The sequence below is a fragment of the Syngnathus typhle genome, linkage group LG7 (assembly GCF_033458585.1).
Source record: "Syngnathus typhle isolate RoL2023-S1 ecotype Sweden linkage group LG7, RoL_Styp_1.0, whole genome shotgun sequence".
In the NCBI taxonomy this organism is placed as follows: domain Eukaryota; kingdom Metazoa; phylum Chordata; class Actinopteri; order Syngnathiformes; family Syngnathidae; genus Syngnathus; species Syngnathus typhle.
In genome coordinates, this window is record NC_083744.1 from 12,749,982 (window position 1) to 12,769,743 (window position 19,762).

General features: G+C 42.2%; 1 protein-coding gene across 4 annotated transcripts; it reads right to left on the minus strand.

Moving 5' to 3' along the window:
- Nucleotides 1-324: 324 nt before the first annotated feature.
- On the minus strand, nt 325-18,623 carry zc3h18 (zinc finger CCCH-type containing 18). 4 transcript variants are annotated; one of them, XM_061282671.1, is made up of 20 exons: nt 18,442-18,623; nt 16,643-17,628; nt 15,647-15,731; nt 14,340-14,488; nt 13,957-14,052; nt 13,024-13,166; nt 12,299-12,328; nt 12,043-12,157; nt 10,014-10,279; nt 6,771-6,953; nt 6,459-6,584; nt 5,525-5,617; nt 4,940-5,233; nt 4,569-4,685; nt 4,193-4,201; nt 3,780-3,988; nt 3,331-3,692; nt 3,013-3,109; nt 2,309-2,405; nt 325-1,420 (listed from the first exon to the last, which is right to left on the minus strand). In XM_061282671.1, exons 2-20 carry the CDS (start codon nt 17,612-17,614, stop codon nt 1,222-1,224), a joined length of 3,642 nt encoding a protein of 1,213 aa, XP_061138655.1. In that variant the 5' UTR covers nt 17,615-17,628; nt 18,442-18,623; the 3' UTR covers nt 325-1,221. The 4 variants fall into 4 exon arrangements, with proteins under 4 accessions (XP_061138655.1, XP_061138653.1, XP_061138657.1 ...); XM_061282669.1 differs by having other exon boundaries at nt 3,013-3,112; XM_061282673.1 differs by lacking the exon at nt 4,193-4,201.
- Nucleotides 18,624-19,762: the final 1,139 nt, after the last annotated feature.

The following is a 19,762-nucleotide window of genomic DNA, read 5'->3' on the forward strand; positions in this document are numbered from 1 at the left end:
AACTGATGATGCCTTGTCTGATGAGGCACCAGAGACAACCAGAACAATCCAGTGATGATGATCCATGTTCCAAGAATGCTGTGACCTGGGTGAATGACAATATTCAGATGTGCAGCAAATGAATCACTTACTAGCAAGTTTGTATCTCTTAAAGCCTTATCTCTTCAACTTTGTCACTAACCTTTCCGAAAGTGAAAGCCACTTTGGTACTGATTAAGCCGAAGGGCTACCAGTTTGGGAAACTACTGGAAAATCCTCATTTGGATCGTAAGCTTGAGGTTGACCTAGTTTCTCTGGACAGCATGGCAAAAAAAGTCAACTGTGCTCTTTATCAAAATAGTTTATTTGGGCTTTTGTCACAAAAGCAAGACATAACTTGTCTCGAACATCCCATTTGCAACCTCTCTCTCCCCCAACTACAAATATGACACAAATAAAACATTGGTTTATTCATTACTTCCGAGAAGAGCTATGAAACAAATAAAATGCATATTTCTTTTGTTAAAAAGCATAACTCACTACTGCTGTATATAATTTTCTTGAGCTCCTGATGACTTCTTGTCATGGTACAAGGTGTGACAGACATGGTGTCACACCATAACTCCAGACAGACCTTTGGTTGAAGGTGGGCCTACGACCAGTGTTGTCATATACAAGGAAACACTACACACTTGCAACAAATTTATTATTATTTTTTTTTACAAAGGATTGGGGGGGAGGGTCTTGCTGATTCTGTGTCCTACTACAGGGAACACGTCATACAGAAAATAACAGGAGGCACCAAGATCTGATGGAACAAAATAAAAAATATTCCACACAACAGCAAAAGCAGATTCGTTAGAATCTTGCTCGTCATCAGAAGAACAAATAATGGATTTTGTTTCATCGCTCAAAGATTAGAGTGACACCTTCTGTTAGTCAGGAGACAAATTCCATGATCCCAGCATGCCTGTGTTCTGTCCTGCTTTTAAAACTACTCGCAGAATGTGGGCATATGGGAGTGAAAGATGCTCTGAGACAAAACTCTCTTGTGGAGGCCACATGTTTACTTACACAATGTACACGAGCGCCACACAGCATTTGTACATGTCCGCTGGAGCCAGAAAAATAAAGCAGGATTCACCGGGAATTGATCCCCACCTGCGAGTGGCCTGGGCTTACCATGCTGTGCGCTGGTGTGGACTGCCAGCCAGCCAACAGAAGCGAGAGATGCACTCTGGCTTATTTGCCGGGGATCTTTGCTCTTTTCCTAGCGATGGCGTCTTCCACGGCCTTCAGTTGTTTGAGCAGCTCCTCACGACGAGACAGAGTGTTGCTGGTTTTACTGGAAGTGGGAGCTTGAGTGGGGGCAGCGAGCTTGCCAGACGGAACTCCAGGGCCTTTCCCAGATGATTTTGAGGGTGGTGATAGAGGACGTTTTCTACAAAACCAGACAAAGATATATTCCAGTTTTTGTGATGGTATTTTTTGGTGGTTGTAGCCAACCCCCCAAAAATCTTTGTAAACTTTCAGCCGCCTAGATTTTGACCATCTGCTTTGTCATGGGGATGGGGCGGGGGTGGGGGGGCGGGTCTTGGTTATCATCACCGGCATCTTTACCAGCCATAAAAGGAAAGGTGATCTTCACTGTTCTTCTTTCAAAAAGGAAACTGGATAATTAACAGAATTAATTGCGGCGTCTATGCATTCGTCCACCAATGTCACCGGAATTAGTTTGAGTGGCAAAAATCAGCAGGCCTAGGACAAGATGCACTCTTGTGATTTTGTGAGTTCAAGGGGCGCTTGTTATATTTATTGTGTGAAAAAAAAATGCATTTGATGAATTTCTTTATCCTATTTTAATTTATAATCAATTTTACAACCTGTTTATGCCCCTCCTATAATAATGCTTTGATACTGTTTTTTATTATATTTTGCTGTTTCTTATCAGGAAATTGACTAATGCAAAAATCTTTTGTGTCACTAAATATAGCGAAAAACTTGTTAAGTTGGCAACACTGGGTGCATTGTTGTAAAAAAACTAACAAAAACCCCCCATTCATGTCTGTTTGCAGTTAGCGGAAGCAGTCGACGTCAGCAGAGATGTGCTTTGAACTAGAGAATTGCACACGTACATATGTACTTTTTATGATATGTTCCTCATTGAGACCAGACATTTGTGACCAGAGCACACATTTGTGCAGCTGCTGGTAACAATAATAAGTGTGTGTCTGTGTGTGCGCGTGCGGTAATTATTAAACGTCCATCTTTTTGACAACTCGAATTACTGTGTGATGAAGTGTAACAAATGTTGGACAGCTGCACTTACCGGTCTCCCTGGGGGGGCACCGCCCGGGGTCCTTGGCCTCTGGATCGATCCATTCGAGGCGAGGGTGGGGGTCGGCCAGGTATCCTGCGATCACGAGCTGAAAGAGGTTGATGAGGCCATTAGTAAGGATTCTTGGCATTTCGGGATACGTTCTGCCACAGCTATTGTGGCACACACCACACAGCCACTGCTGCCTTCGTCATAGAGGACAATAGAAGACATTGTGGCTTATGGTTATGATAGACAAAGCTTGGTTTAAGAAAACAAAACTGTCGTGTAGTGTTGGACCAAGTAATGGTTCCGTACCATGATATCTAGCTGGCAAAAATAACAATATACCGTAATTTTCGGACTATAAGTCGCGTTTTTTTTCATAGTTTGAGTGGGGGGGGGGGGGGGGGGGGCGACTTATACTCAGGAGCAACTTATATACATATATGTTTTTTTTTTTCACTTTTTTGGGCATTTTATGGCTGGTGCGACTTATAGTCCGAAAATTACGGTAACCATTTCTTATTTGGGGGGAAATGCTGCAACAGCCTTATGTTTGAACAAGGTGTTTTTTATGGACAATCCATGATGAGTGGCGGGCCATTCCTTCCAATCACGCCCTTGCAGGTCTCACTTTTAATTCTAAGTATTCAAGTCTCTCAGCAGAACGAGCGAGTCCCTAGGGACAGTGCTAACCAGCCGATGTTTCTCACCTCTGTCAGGAGACATCGCCATCCTTTTGCTGAGGGGCGAAACAGGCCGGTCTTTGTCAGAAGGGAGATAGCGCTTTCTGTTGCTCTTCTCACTATGCTGCTGGAAAAAAAACATTCAATTACGTGTTAAAAACAACAACAATAAAACAAGTTGTACCTTCACGTTCTTTACTTCACAATTTTGAACTCTGAGCATACTGTTGAACTACTGGCTCGAAACTCATTAGCAGGCTAACTAACTATCCACAATACATGTGCATCCAAGAAGCTGATTTGAATTTGATGAATTGCTCAGCCATAAATTCGATTCGCAAGTACCTTGTTGAGAAGGGTGAGTTTGATATCTTTATGGGAACTTGGCCCGCCATAGTTTCCTGGTGGGGGCATATTCCCAGCAGCGTGGTGTCCGGGGTGACCACCTCTGTTTCCGGGGACTGCTCTGGGCATGGGGTTGCCTCCTCTGGGCATGGGGTTGCCTCCTCTGGGCATGGGGTTGCCTCCTCTGGGCATGGGGTTGCCTCCTCTGGGCATGGGATTGCCTCCTCTGGGCATGGGGTTGCCTCCTCTGGGCATGGGGTTGCCTCCTCTGGGCATGGGGTTGCCTCCTCTGGATGGGCCGCCAGATGGGTTCATCTTTCTGCGATCGTCTCTTAAGGGTTCTTCTTTCTTCACCAGCCTCTCTATGATAATGGACCACATCAGTAAAACCTCTGTACAAACACCTTACGCTTCCAACTGTCATCACTACGCATTCCATCCACACTGACCCCTATTCTTGTCCCTGTTCTGTGGAGGTCGTTCCCGAGGGGGGACTGCTCGCTCTTTCCGTGGGTGCCCTGGCGTAGGTGAGCGAGTGCTGGCTGAAGACACTGGACTAGCCAAGTCAGCATACATGTCATCAGAGTCGGCACTACGAGCAGAACTACTGCCTGTTGAACCCGATGACACCGATGACACACTGCTCACACTCAAAGACCTGTGGCAGGGAAAAAGTCGGTTATCCAAGAGTCTCACAAACAACTGTATTGGTTTTGTGGAAGGGACAAGCATTCACACACTGCGCAACATGCCCGCCACTGGCTGCTGGCATGTCGACAGAATAACGTAAGAAGACAGCTAGTAGTATTTCCAGGCACACACAAAGACACTTCCTTTAACACACAAATCATGACAAACTTACCGGGACTTCCTGAAAGGTTACCCAAGATCGATCAAGCATGTGGAAACAAGAGATTTCTCAATTAGGTTTTTGTTATTTACAGCACAGGAGACACGAAAACCCGTGACCTGTTACAGTTTTTCACAATATGATTCGTCATCATGCTGCCCCTCCCAGTATGATGCGACTCCACATTGCTCAATTAATTCCTAGCTCGACTGGATCAACATTGTCGTTACGCAAGTGTGTTAAATTAGACAACACGTTATTAACATCATAAATACCACTACTACTAACAAGAACAACAAAAATAATTAAAATATAAAACGTCTTCTTCTGGACAATCATGCAGTATGTACCATGCATGCAACAAAAAGTGTGTTGAGGGTCGACGTACTTGGATTTTCTGGATCCGGAACGTGAAGGTGACAGGGAGTTTGAAGAGGATCTGGACCTAGAGCTTGAACCAGAATAACTACTGCCACTTCCGCTAACACTTCCACTTAGAGTGCGCCTAAAAGAGGAGACCAACCATAAAGGAAAGAACTGACAACAGTGCACACCGGCATGCTTTATAAGATAAACAGGACACAACTAAAGGCATTGTTGGGCCAACAAGTGTCATATTTTGTACATGTGTGAGTTTTAGGAAGACTTTTATTAAGCTTTGCTTTTTTCATTATACAATCAGACTGCCAACAGACTTCTAAGGAAGACACTAAATAAGTCAATCTTAAATAAATCTTTTGAGATTCATTTACTGCTTACCTCTGAGGATGCTGCTGCTGCTGCCGTTCTTTCAGCCTTCCTTCCCTCTGGTTAGGATGCTTCCCAGGTTCTCGGGAAGGTAGCTGTCGAACCATCACACCAGCATTACCGTCACCACTGGCCCCGACAACCATGCCTCCGGTTTGCCGAAGATTAGCGGAAGGCTTTCCTCCCTCAGGCAAGGCTTTGAAAGGCCTACTCATCGGTCCACCGGGTAGTGGAGGCGTCTGAACCTTTTTAATGAGGGGTTTATCTCTTCGTAGTGTGGGTGCAGCACCCTGTTTCAATGGCACGCTATGGAGAGGAAGAGGGGGGGACATTTTGAAACATGCAGACAACACAGTGCAAACAAACTATAAAAGATAAAAACATACAGTTTCATTATTCAAAAAAAGACAGTGACCCTGCATTATAAAATGGGTACAACCAAACTTGGCCAATGTGCAAACTTTGAATGGATTTATACTTGATCGTTTCTATGATCTTGTGGCAGCTTTTGTGGAGTAAACCTAACTCTGATGTCCAACACTAAGCATTTAATTAAATCAATCACTTGTTGCAGTTAAGAAATGCACTTTGATTTACCCTTTAGTAAGCACTGGAGGAAGGTCTGGCTTATTTTTGGCATTCCTTGGTGCAGTTGGAGCCGGAGAGGGAGACGTGGAAAATGATCTTGACCTGAATCAGTAACGCAGTAAACGAGAACAAGTTTAATGTAGTACACATGTTTATATCTTTGTTATTCTAACAATACACAATTTTCATTCCATAAGTTTATTGAGCAACCCAATCTAACAAACAAAATATTAATATATTCAGGACAATGCCTTTGTAAAGTAAGCTTACTATCCATTTCACAGGGAAAAGAAAAGCCGACAGCTAATAACGCGCGTGGTCCAATTTTGCAACAATAGCTTGAAAAAACTATTCTGCACTCAATGCTAAAATGAACAGTGCAAGACCATCAGGATGAGAGTGATATAACGAAACATGAGGTATAGCTAAAAGCTCAGCCTGGCATTTTGAACCGATAAAATGATGATTTATGGAGATGGGTCAAAAGGAAACTGCAATTTTCAACATGTGAGAAGAGAAAGGTATGAAAGACCTTTTCTGATTTAGAGTGGGATTGTATGAACCTAAGTTTAGAAACACTTTTAATGAGAAAAATCAGGAATGGATTACAGTTTCAATATATTAATGTAAGAGTAAGGCTTGATCAAATATGACACACCAAGTTGTCTTTTTCCGGCCGGAGAACACAGCAGTGTTAAATTTTTGTACGTGGGTTTGATTCAACAACCAATTATTTTGACAATGCTCAACTTTAGTCGCTTTTGGCCGCACCTCCCTGTCTGTGGTGAGCCTACAGCAAATAGGCAGTCTGCAAGGAATGTGACTGAACAAGGCCATTTGAGCTAATGTGAATTTTATATATGTAGTTTTACGAGCAGGTATATTTAGTAAAGCTGCAGAGAATGTATACAAAATGATTTAAAAGGCATTGTGAGAAACAAACCTCGAGCGGCTCCCACTGAAAGAGCTGTGATGCGAGGAGTGGCTGGTATAGGAGCTGAATGAGGTGGAGCGGCTGCGGGAACGAGAGGAGCCCGAGCCAGTGTAGGACGAAGAGTGAGACGAAGACCTGTGGCAGACAGAGAAATTTAAGGAGCAAAGAAAAACATTGACACAAATCGAAAGATACTTGGAGATTGCGCATCATTTGGTGGCTCCAATAAAAGAATAAAATCGCAAGCCATACAGCCGTTATATTGTAGAATGAGATTTTCATCATTCTATCAGGCATGATGACTTGCAGGAAAGCTCATACCGGGAAGAGTTTGATGGAGAAACAGAAGAACCCGAATGACGATTTCTCCGACGACCTCGGGGTGGAGAGCCCAGACTGGATCTTCTCCTGGGGGATTTTGACCGACGCCAAGGGTCCTTCCACTCGTCCGGTTGTCTCATTGCTGGCGCAAGCTCTTTCTTGGTGGGAGGCTCCATTGGTCGGCTGAAAAGATGGAAGACGAAGCAATAAGTAAGACATGTTAGAATGAAAGGACTGCTTTGAGAATTTTGTCAAGTGCTACATTTTCGGAACAAATTCTTTTCAATTCAATTAAATTTAAACGCAACGTGGTAAATCTGTGTAAATGTGTTGATACACTAATTGAAACAGTCGTAATGATATTGGCTGGACAGATATTTGCCACAAAACAGCTAGCTTACATGTAACATCATGTTACTTTCTAAACCCACATGCTTGTGAAAGTCAAAACGTAGCTTTGTTTTTTTTTGCAGTATCAAAAATGGCTTGTTTTTCATGACGGTGGTACAAGGATTCTGCACGACACAGATGACGTTTCTTTGTTGACTGCCATGTAATACAATTACCAGGAGAAAGTCCAGCTAGATCACCCAAATCCAATTTTAACCACAAACAAGGAGCAAACGACACCTTTTGCAATATTTAAATGAGTTTCACATCCTCGGACAACTCCCTGTGACGCATCAAGGATCGTAATACAAACAAACAATTCCTGTTATATCTCAACCATTCAGGATGGCCGGTCATTACGTAACTGTTTGCTTGGGTAAAGATATTGTTCGAATTAACGGATTACTGCAAGTATTGACAGGAGGAAATGAACATGTTCGGGGATTTCCCCACTCTTGCATTTCAAAAGGGCTGTAATAAAAGTGGTGCTAAGCACTGTTGCATATTTTGGTTCATTGCGATATCCACCCATTTAAGTTTAGCATCACGCTAAAACAGGAAGAACTGATAATTAAACAGAGGACCATTGTCTTGAGAGTTGGTGAAGATCTTATCTTATATTGTCGTTGTATGTCAATTAGTCAATGACTTGGGGTCAATAATAAATTCCGCAAGTCTGATGCAAGAGCAAATGGATGACTCAATACATCTGTGTGTCAGAACTAAAAATAGAATCGCAAGCTATTTTTAGACATTTGATGAAGCATTTCATTTGCTCAAGGATCAAACAAACAAAAAAAATCAAACAAAGTAACAAAAGAAAGCAAACAGGATGGATGTTTACCTTCCATGACAAGTAAGCAGTGTTTCCAAAGCTTGTCGATGTAATTAAGTGATTTTTATGAGGGTTCAGGAAAAGCATAGCTCAGTCTGAAGTGAGGACTTTACAGGAAGTGGATTGTAAAGGCGTAAGAAAAGCCCCCCCTTGAACTTTTCAACCTTTTGCCACAAACAGATCAGAATCAACAAGTGATGTGGATCGAAATTTATTGGACATTTTAAACATTTTTAACAAATAAAAAAACTGAAAAGTGGGGCGTGCAATATTATTCCGCACCTTTCCTTTCAGTGCAGCAAGCTCACTACAGAGGTTCAGTGAAGATCTCTGAATGAGCCAATGTTGTACTAAATGACTGATGATGATAAATAGAATCCACTTGTCTGTATTCAAATCGCTGTATAAAAGAGTTCTGTTTAAAGCTCAGAGAGCATCATGAAGACCAAGGAACACACCAGGCAGGTCCGAGATACTGTTGTAGAGAAGTTTAAAACCGGATCTGGATACAAAAACTTTCACAAGCTTTAAACATGTCAAGGAGCACTGTGCAAGTGATCATATTGAAATAGAATGACTACCAGGCAACTCCAGATCTACCAAGACCCCGGCCGTCCCTCTACACTTTCATCTCAACTAAGGAGATTAGAGCCAAATCCACAATGAAATGGTTCACACAGAAACATATTCAGGTGTTACAATGGCCAAGCCAAAGTTCAGACCTGAATCCAATCGCAAATCTGTGGACAAAGCTGAAGACTGCTGTTCACAAACGCTCTCCAGACACACACACACACATGGTATAAAAAAATCTGATGAAGCGGCAATAACTTTTTTTCTGGTCATGTAATTCCTGTATTTGGCTCGTGCTGGTAACGCGCTTCTAGATTACATTAGCGGCTACAATGTTGGCTCGCTGTTGGTCAGCATACCCGCGCACTGACTCATCATTTGACTTCTCTTCCGCATTCTCTCCTGCTACACGTGTATATCATCCCGTTAACGTCGTGTCATTGGATTATTTCTCATCGGGAAAAACCAGTGAGGCGCGATGTCACCGGAGCCACCAGGTTATATCCATTATAATAAATGTTACGGCCCTAGTATTCCTCCAGCAATCAGTGATTTCCATAACAAAATCCAAACAATCTGGAACAGTTGGCAGCTCTGGTTTACATATTAACTTGTCATTGGGACATTTTATTCAAAAATATATCTCTACAATATTAGACGATTCAATGCGTATTGCAAATGACAGCATTTTCCGCACTATAGGGCGCACTTAAAAGCTTATAATTTATTTAAAAAAAAAAACCAGTGCGCCTTATGATGCGGAGCGCCTTATATATGGATCAATTGATGAATTTATTGATCCACACTGGTTGTACGCAGCGCTCTGCTAAAATATTTCCGTACGTTGCAGTACAACTAGTAAATTACAAGGTCGCATCGCTTTCAGCATTACGGCAACCGTGGTCAGGGGCGTCACCAAAGTAAGCTACTGCTGGTCGATCGCTTGACATTTTAAAAAACTCTATAGGCTAAAATCCATCCCATCGCTTGATTGACGTATAGGTAGCCTGTCGGGAGGCAACCACAGTGAACCGCACGTGCGCAATAGACAGTGACCAAACCCCCCATTTCTTGCTCTTAAATCAGCCATGGAGAGGGTAATCCTTTTAATATGTTGAAATAGTAATAAGTAGAGATCTCCATGTAGATTTTGGTGCCGATTAATTGCTGTTTTGGACATTTTAAGCGATAGTCTGTACAATAACTTCCAATAGGGATATTATAATAAAAATGTGATTCATAAAACGAATTTATTCCAAATCCTGTAATTAGATTTTTTTTTTTTAAACACCTGACAGCACTACTTTTTATCATATTCAGTAACAATTTGTAAATTTATAAAGGGAAACTCAAGTTAACTTGAGTCCAAGACACAATGACTCAAATAACCATCTTTGCTTCCTTCTATCGCAAGATTTTAGAGATTGATCACGTATCTCACTTACTTGGGTGGTAGAATTAAAGGTGACTGAGGCTTGAGTTTGTCATCATTTTTCTTCTCCCGCATGTCTCGAGGAGGACGCATCTTCGGTCTCTCCTTCTCATCGCGCTTTATCCTGTCTCTCTCCCACTCTTCTTTCCGCCTTATTCGCTCCTTCTCTCGCTCTCTCTCCCGCTCTCGTTCCCTCTGCCGGCGTTCCCTTTCACGGTGATCTCTCTCCCGCTCTCGATCTCTGTGCCTCTCCCGAGGGTCCCGTTCCCTTTCCCGCTCCTGGAATGGTGACAAAAATCATTACAAATCATGTTGTATTCTTTTGAAAATATTCTACCAACAATATACACAGGATTAGATCCCCCTGGGATTGACATCTGTTTTTTGGATGTCCTGACTAGATGTCAGGATTACCCAACTGTGGGGCAATGGTATGTAGACCAAGAACTAGGGCTGCACAATATTGGAAAAAAAAGTGATGCTGTTTAATAAAGCGATATATACTATTGCAATATTAATTTTGTACCTAAGATAAATCACATTTTTTATATAACTTCAAAATAATTTTTCATGTGACAAGCTCAATGTATTCTAATTAAAGTGTACCCTTGGGGCTTCTACAGTCTTGATGGTTAAAGAGCACAATTTTGTAAAGTTTGAAGGCTATCTGGTGTTTCTATTTTTGTGTCTAGTCTTGTATTTGCCCAAAATAATCTTCTTGGTGTATTTTAATGCACAGGGCCATGTTGGGAACGGATGTGATGTCAAGTCATTGACGGGGGCCCCTCCCCTTGCACCCAGCACTTGCTTTTGAGTGATATGCCAGATCACATACTTATGGCTGTAAATCTGCCTTCTTTCTTTCCCCCCTAATAGCGAGGGGACCCTAATGAGCGGTCGTAGGGGGAGAAGAAAAGGGCAAGCCAAGAGCAAGCCGTCAGCCATCGCCTGCTTCCTCATTTGACATGGAGATGTCAGATAAAATCATTTATTTCCCTTCAGACAGCATCGACACTGGAAAATTGCGAGAGTGCCTCAGGTATTTCTGAATCTGACCTTGAAAAAGCTGCATTGCAGTCAGTCGCCAAGTCACCTTGTATTGATGAGGTGGTCGACCCAAAACCGCTCTCAATGCCGTTGCTTCACGGCGCACCTTAGGCTCCCCTTTTTACAGGCAATATGGATGTGCCCCGGGAGACTCGACAAATGGGTTTGGCAAACTATTATAAGCTTGCTATAATACAACCAGTGTAACCCAAAATGTGTTTGGATACAGTTTTTCTTGATGAACCATATTTTGTCTTCTGTGCTCCACGGGTACACTTTAATTTTTACCCCCTTTATGTTCAACTACGAAACGGCGATATGCATTTAAGTTTGTATTCCCGTTGCGATAAGCATGTTGCCATTATCGTGATATGGATATTTTTTTCAATATATTGTGAAGCCCTACCAAGAAGGGTTTTGTTCAGGGTCCGTGTGGAGTCTATGTTCTTCCTTTGCTCGTGAACGTTCACTCCCGCCCGAAGTTGATAAACTTGATGTCGTGTGAATGTGAATGCTGGTGAAATAAAGTAACAGAAAAGCAACTGTCTAAAAGGGATCACTCACACTAGATGAGTTCTGTAGTAACACACTTTGGTGCGATTACCCTTCTGTCCCCTGGCCTCCTCTAGCCTGCACTCACGTTGCTTTGCAAACATCCATCCTTCAAAATGTTTACGTGCGGCATCACCTCATGATACGACACTTTAGAGCAATTTTCCAGATTTTTTTAGGTTTGGTACACTTCCCCTCCTCTGGAACGCTTGGAAGAGGTGGACCAAGGCCTGACACTATTGGTCATGCATGCACATGGACGACGTGTCATACAATTACTGTAATGCAAAAGTTCCTTGACAGTTATTCATGGTAAATGGCATCTTGCATAAATATATAAATGGAATAACTTAAAAGAAATGGAAAAAAAGGTCTCTGCACTACGAGAGCAAGAAGCAGATCAACAGCCTGTATAAGTCGTTGCATGCGTTGAGGATACTTACATTGTAGTGGTATGGAAGAGGAGCTTCGGTATACTGCACTTGGAAATTCTCATACTGCCCACCTCGCCATAGGGCCTCCATTTCATAGTCATAGTATGGATCAGCATATTGATCACTGTGAACGTATTACAGCAATTTAATGGACATATAAAAAATGTGCGTACCTCATTTGAGTTAAAGGTCTGCTGATTTATTGATGGACTGTAACAACTGGGATGATAAAGCAAGCTTTTAATATAGACTAGTTTATACTTACCCATATATTGGCTCTCTGATGTCCATTTCTCTGGAAGAGCAAATTAAATATTAGTGAATAAACTGTTTGTATTCTATTGACTGTCTCATATTGATTAAAACAACATCAAAAAGAGTATTTTTTTTAAATAAAAATAAATCAATTCATTATTTATTAATTTTTATATTGATGAATCAATTAATACCAACAGTGTTAACTGTCGTTTAATCACCAACACCAAGTCGGGTCACCTATTATCTGGTGAGCAATAAGGTTATACCAAAAACCAAATTATATTGTCTAGTTTATCAATCCAGTACGTAGATTTACAAAATATAGTACCAAGTACCCTCAATGATTGCATAATGGTTTTAGAACCTCTCAATCGAGGTGCTTTATTTTGACACTCAGTTCTCCCATTGTAACTGGGTAAAGTTCAAATTAAAAAATGTAGACATTGCAAATTTTTGGAAATCAAATTAATTCCATCCAAGGCTATGTTATTACTTAATTTTAAAACCATGTAGCCTACGGAGGATGCCCACTATTTGCACCCAATAGTGAAAATCCCAAGAACTGAGTGACACCCATTCAATATGTAGGGATGTCCCGCTAACAAGCGTTTTCCCTATCAGTTAAATCTTGCAAGACAAAAATAATTCGGGTCCCAATCGCTGAACATTTGGTCAGTAAGTATGAGTCATTTCAAATAAGGAATCAGTGCAGAAAATGCAGGTAGATCATACTCTCTGATTATACGGTAGCTGCGGTCCCTGAAGAACTCGTTCTCCTTGTCAAATTCTCTCTCATCTTCTCCAATAGTCACATTGAAACATTTCTCCTCAAAGTCTGGCTCTTGTTCCTTTCGGATGGTGGCCTTCTTCAAAATCTACAGGAAACGGAAACAACATTTGTTTAAAAAAATGAACACGGCCATGTCTGAGCACATTGGTGGGTCCAAAAGGAGCTATGCTTAGTACCTAGTTTGAAGATAACACTTTACCCAAATATTCTAATCATTCCTGAATTTTTACAGACACATCCGTCATCAGTGACAGCGGTGATGTCTTGGAGTTTTTTCCCCAGAGTAGCCAAAACCAAGCCAAAATAGCAATACCAAATAAAGGCCAATTATGTCCGTAAACTACAAATCCTGAATCAAATTAAATTGGAACTTTGTGTAAAATTTTGGCAAAAACAAATTACACTGATTTGCAAATTCCTTTTCATCTATATTTGCCTGAATACACTACAAAGACAAGATATTTGATGTTGTATTTGATCATTCTTGTTTTGAGTAGCCTCCAATGCCACTCTGATAAAAGAATACTGAAAGAAATTGACCAGGTTAACAGATGATCCAAGTAGTTTTGAGTGAAAAGTATCCCCCCCCCCCTCCAACAAAATGCAGTGGACTGACCCTGGACTGCAAAACGGGTAAAATAATAGCTTCCGCGAACGAGACTAAAGAACACTTTGTGTAGTTTGCTCAGCAAGTTAGTATTGTTTTTCTTAGTGAGCATTCATTGATTTATTTCCATTGTCTCGTTCTCGAGGCCAGATGAGAATTACCAGTACGGAGAAATTCTCATCAAACTCCTAAAACAAATACAATGCAACATTGTGACTTCCCTTCGAAACCCCATATGTGATTCATCCAGTTGACACATGATGGTTACCTCTTTGGCATGCCTGACGCCTCTCTCCCACGCACTTTCCACGGGAGGTTCGACAGGAGGTGGAGGAGGAGGGAGCTCTTCCACTGCAGGTGCAGCCTGAAAGAGAAATGATGATCATTATACTGTGCCAAATTTTTTTTACAAATATGCATATACAGGTGTGAAAACAAAGCAACGGAAAGAAACAAGGCAGCCCCCACTTGTGAGGCAAAGCCAATTTGCTAACAGGTTGTGCCAGCACCTTCCAAAAGGAAACCGTGAGCCATGTTGTGATGACTCTGCCAAAACTGGCAATGAACGTGTATATTTAAATGATATCATAAAGGATATAGTGGTTCAGGTAATGGATGGAAGTTTCAATGAATATTGAGACAGCGACTTACCCAGGAGTTGTTGGGTATAAGGGGCACGGGTCCTCCAGGCTGTGCTCCATTAGGTGAGAAGATGTCTGGCTTTGTGATGAGGGAATAGTTACCTTTGTCATTGACACCAGGGTGGATAAACCGACAGTTCATACCCCAAGTACAATTGCCTGGTGAAACAAAATAGTTCTTGAAAGTTCATGAAAACAGACCACACAATAGAATCTTGTAATGATTTAGGTTGGAGGTATTAGTGGTTCATCTTTGGCAATAAAGAATGATCCACTAATGAGCTCTTCAAAAACATTGACTTCATCACGCGAGAGCATTTTAATGCATTATCAGAAAATATACATAACTCTAATAGGGCTTCAGCTATGGAATATTTTTGAACAAAAAGGTACCCAAATTAGTCGAGGAGCCATTTGAGCCCTAAACTCAATTTCTTAAATTTCACCCCCATGATCTGTATTAGAGATGCACCGATCCAACTTTTTCAGTTCCGATACCGATACCGTGGTTTTGCGTATCGGTCGATACCCGATACCGATCCGATATTATGGTTGACTTAACAAGCTACATAACTCTACATGTGGAACAGAAAAGACCAAAGGCAATGGCATCAGGCAGACTACACAGTTCTTTGCTCTAAATTAGGGGTGTCCAAACTAACGGTCCAGTTTTTATTGGCCCGCAGCAAATTCTGAAAACATAATTGAATATGGCCCGCACAAGAAGCTTGAGCTCAGCTTCTCAGTTTCCACACTAGATGGAGCCCGCCACACAAAGCGTTTGACGTCCCATTAACACCCCCCCGGAAGAGAAGCGAACACGCAGCGTTTGACATCCGATTAGCCTCCCCCCCCCCCCCCCCCCCATTCGGGAGAGAAGCGAACGCGCAGCCTTTGACGTCCCATTAGCAACCCGAAGAGAAGCAAACGCGCAGGGTTTGACGTCCGCTTAGCAACCCGGGGAAGAGAAGCGAACGTTCGCTCCATGTTTGCGTTTCTTTAGAAAACTCTCGTGGCATGCGGCACACGTGCTGCTGACGTATGACGTAGCCCGCGTCCCAATAGATTAAGGAAAGTATCGGCTCACAGATCGGTTGTATTTTCCGATACCCGATCCATCTATTTTGTTGATATCGGGACTGATATCCGATCCAGATATCGGATCGGTGCATCTCTAATCTGTATAGTTCTTTGGAGGATCACAAGGATTAAGGCACAACTGTGAACACTGTTTCACAATTTACAGGACACATTTTTACAGGTTCTCTATACAACAGAAGCTAAACAGAGGTCACGATATCTTCTAACATGACTTACCTTTAATAAAGAACCTGCAGATAGGACGTGGTCTGATCTTTCTATCGGACGGATCTTTTACCTCCCCCTCCTCCAAATCATCGTCCTAGACATTAAACACGAAAATACAGCTTTACATTGAACAGAACATTTTAAGGCACATGATGTTCAACGTTTCATCTCCAGTGTAAATTTGACATAATGTGCTTGCAAGGTATGAAGTGGCTCATTCAGCAAACGCTGCCAACGAGAGCCTCGAAATAACAGTGAAACACATTCAATGATTTTTAGTAGAAAAATAACAATATGCTGTCTTTCATCGACTAAATGGACATTACATACTATTAAATGCAACCTCAGTCTGTGTGGAGTGTGAACTAAATGGGTCCCCAAAGAAACCCACCCTCGCATCAAAAGACGACATCATTTACAGTGTAGAGATTCGGGAAGTAAATATGGTCCAGGGGCTAAACGTCTTATCGTCTCATATCTCCACACGAACAATTTGGGAGGAGGTAGATGAATACAACATTTTGGGTTAATGAAGCGAGGCTTTTGGACCTAATTGCATGGAGACGCCACTCAAGGTGACGTCACGTCACTGCCGCCAGAATTGTCTGCTGAACGTTAGTTCAGTGACCACTTAATGTTTCATCTTCCAAGTTGGATTAATGTGATATAATAATAAGTCAACACTGTTACTCAGAACAACTCTAGAGATTCAATCTAACTCCCAAGCAGTCTGTTTTCCAGCCCGCTTTTAATGACATAGGCCCGTTTAGACTGCGGTCGCATTGCAAAAAAAATAAAAAAAAACTTTGATGCGATCTAGGACCACATATGAACGCGACCCCAGGTCGCTAACGGAATTGGGATTGAGCAGGACGCAGTGTCATTAAAAAAGATACAGGTAGATTACGGGCGAAAATAATATCCTATCTGGGTCGATTTGCCTGCACTGTGACACCAACTGTAATCAAGCCCCATGCGGTTATCAGCCAAACCGTGTCTACTTACATCAATCTCGCCTTCATCAATCTCTCCATCATCCTCTTCTTTCTTCTTGTCTTTCAAAGACTCTCTACGATTTTTGGAGTTATCGGTCTTTCTGGTTTCCCCATCTTTGGGGGACGGGGGAAGGATTGGTTTCTTCTCTCGCTTTTTTACAGTTGTGGCTTCGCTCACCTCCTCTTCCAAGGCTAGTTTTGCATCCTCTTCTTCCTCATCGTCATGTGGGGGGATGTTGGGCTCATCTGGGACTTCCTCATCATAATCCAGCTCATGTTCATCCAGCTCCCTGGAAACAGACGGCGAGTCCTCCTTAATGTCTCTCGACACAGGAGCTCTCCTGTCTCGAGTCCGCAAAGTATCATTCTGTTCTTCTGCAACGTTTTTCACTCCCTCCTCCTCCTCATCTTCTTCCTCATCTTCACGATCAGCACCAAGGACTGCTGCATCCCTTCTGGACTTCCCATACGCGTCTGATGATTTCTTGTTTTCCTTGGTGACAAAGTTCTTGCCTTGTGCTGGTTCTAATTCAGGGGACAGAGTGTGAAGTAATCGATCATCTCCATCTTCAACCTCTCCATCCAACCCACCCTCATGCTGCCTATCATCATCGTCATCATCATCTTTATAATCGTCATCGTCCTCATCCCCTTCCATTAGCAAAATAGCCTCATTCTCTTGGCCCAGTCCATCAGTTTCTCCTACAGATTCATCATCATCATCTGGCTCAGAAACAAAGTCAGGTACGACCTCATCCTCTTCCCCTGCCACCGCCTGTAATGCCAGACCTCCTCCTCTGATTTCCACTGTATCCTCATCTTCATCCTCCTCCACCAGTTCTCCATTTTCTTCATAGAGTAGCTCACTGTCTGATATGACCCCATCCTCCTCACCGGGGGAATCCAGGAGCTCACTGTCAGAAATGTCCTTTTCCTCCACAGGAGACTGCAATGATCGGGTAGGGCTTTCAGGCGTATCCATTTGAGAATATTTTACTGTAGGCAAAAAAAGGCACACGTACAGTTTAAGGTAATATGGATTCAAAAGGCAGTCTCCTTGTGTATATCTATAATTAACATGCTATAGCAAACTCCAATAATCCCCTATTTCTTAGCACACCCAAGTTGTAAGTGATAAGGCGAAAAATATCTGATTGTTCAGGCCTTCTGGCCATTTAGATGCTTTAATGTTAGTAATGACACTTGCGTTAAAGCCGATCGCCAAATTCAAGTAAAATGTGTACACACTTGTAGACACAATCAGTCTAACATAGTAAAGGAGGGAATAAACGAGTCAATTACATATTATGTTTGCACGTAAGTGTGCACACAACGAATCTAATGTTTCAAATGAACCATCTCCTTAGCATTAGCAAACTAGCCTGTTTGCTAGTTGGTAGCATGGGTTTAAAGCATTCAAAATCATATGTAGAGGCAATAGTGTCACTTATTAGTCCGTACAGCACTATGCAACGATCAAGAGAATGTAAACACGACACAATTCATTAGAGGGTCATTGACTGGTAAGCATGCTAATAGCCGCCAGGACGTGGAGTCGGCAACAAGGCCCATAACGCGAGGGCGCATAGTTAACAGGCTAATCATCTAACAACAACCAACTGTCTTCGGGGAATGATCGGAGAAACTGATTAGCTTCGAGTTCGGAGGTTACGTCCATTATCACTTGGGCAACCTCGGGACACTTGTAAATCGACCAACAATTCACAAACAATGAGCGCCGACCCCGGTGGTAAGCTATACGCGTAACGCCACTAAGCTAACTATGAACAAACCCTCGATGTAATTCACCTTGCCGACCGGAACTCCTTAAACGCGTCACGGTTGCGTTAAGAACTGTCCTTCCGCACTGATAGTGGTGTTTGACGTCTATAATGTCTCATATACGATATAATTGAACCGATAGGATTGAGAAAATAAAACACCCCACTCGACACGGCGAGGTTGGCCGTTAGCTGACGTCATAAAGGCACGACGCGGCCACGCAAAAACGCCGCGCCATCGATGGAGACAGACCAGCAGCCAGGGTGCATTGAGTATAAGGTGCCAGTGGCCTGTCATGAAAAGATCACCAGAATATTTCATTCTTCGTGAGAAACGAAGTGACTGTAATACTTTGATATTTGGTACCTGGAACAATAATCCGTCAATATGGAAAATACTATTTTGAAAAGCAGAGGTGTAAACAGTTTGAAGCGGACAAAGGACACTGTGGGAAAGAAGGGGACGCATGTAAATGGCGACCTCAAAGTGAGTGACGCCGAGAGCTCAACAGAAATGTATTTAACTGGTGTGAAACAGGCAGAAACCTCAACCAGGGGCACAATGGACAACTCTAAAGTCCAAACCAACAACACAAGCAAGAAGTCTGTCATTAGACAACAGAAAGGAGACAACAGTGACTTTTTATTTGCAACTCAAGGGCTTTCAAATAAACATGAGACTTCCCAGAAGATTTCAACTATTGAACTCATCATGGAAACAAGTTCAACATTTCGACGCATTGAAAGGATAACTTCGACAGTCGAGCAGCTTGGTGTGAATGTTAATTGCCACAAAGACATTCTGAAACAGACGAAGTTGGAAATTGATCAACTGAAAAGAGAAAACCACATGCGGAGAGGAGGAGCTGCTGAAAAGCGCGAGGGGCGCTTCTACGGTCGACGAAGATGACTGCAAGAAAGACCCCCCTAAAAAACAGGATGATAGATTTGCAAGGATATCTTTAATGCATCACAAAATATCAGTCCATCTGTCATTTCTTAATTCATTGTTTGCTCAGTGTACATCACAACTTAATTACTACTCAACTATTCAAGTAACATTGCTTATGAGCAATAAGGCGTGCCCTTAATATACGATGATTCCCTTATGAAAGAAACGTCCAAACTTTATTTGACTCTGCTCCATGGCTAGAAAATAAAGTCCTCTTTATTCAACGAGCCTGTGTAAACAGTCTTCCTTCATCTTTTGTCAATATCCACCACACGAGACAAGTTTGTAATTATTATGGGGATGGTAATTTTTTTGGTAAATGTATTATCCCCATTCAAACTGCAAAGATGTCCTGACATTCGTGAGTTGCTTCCCAATGACTCACATTGAATGGATT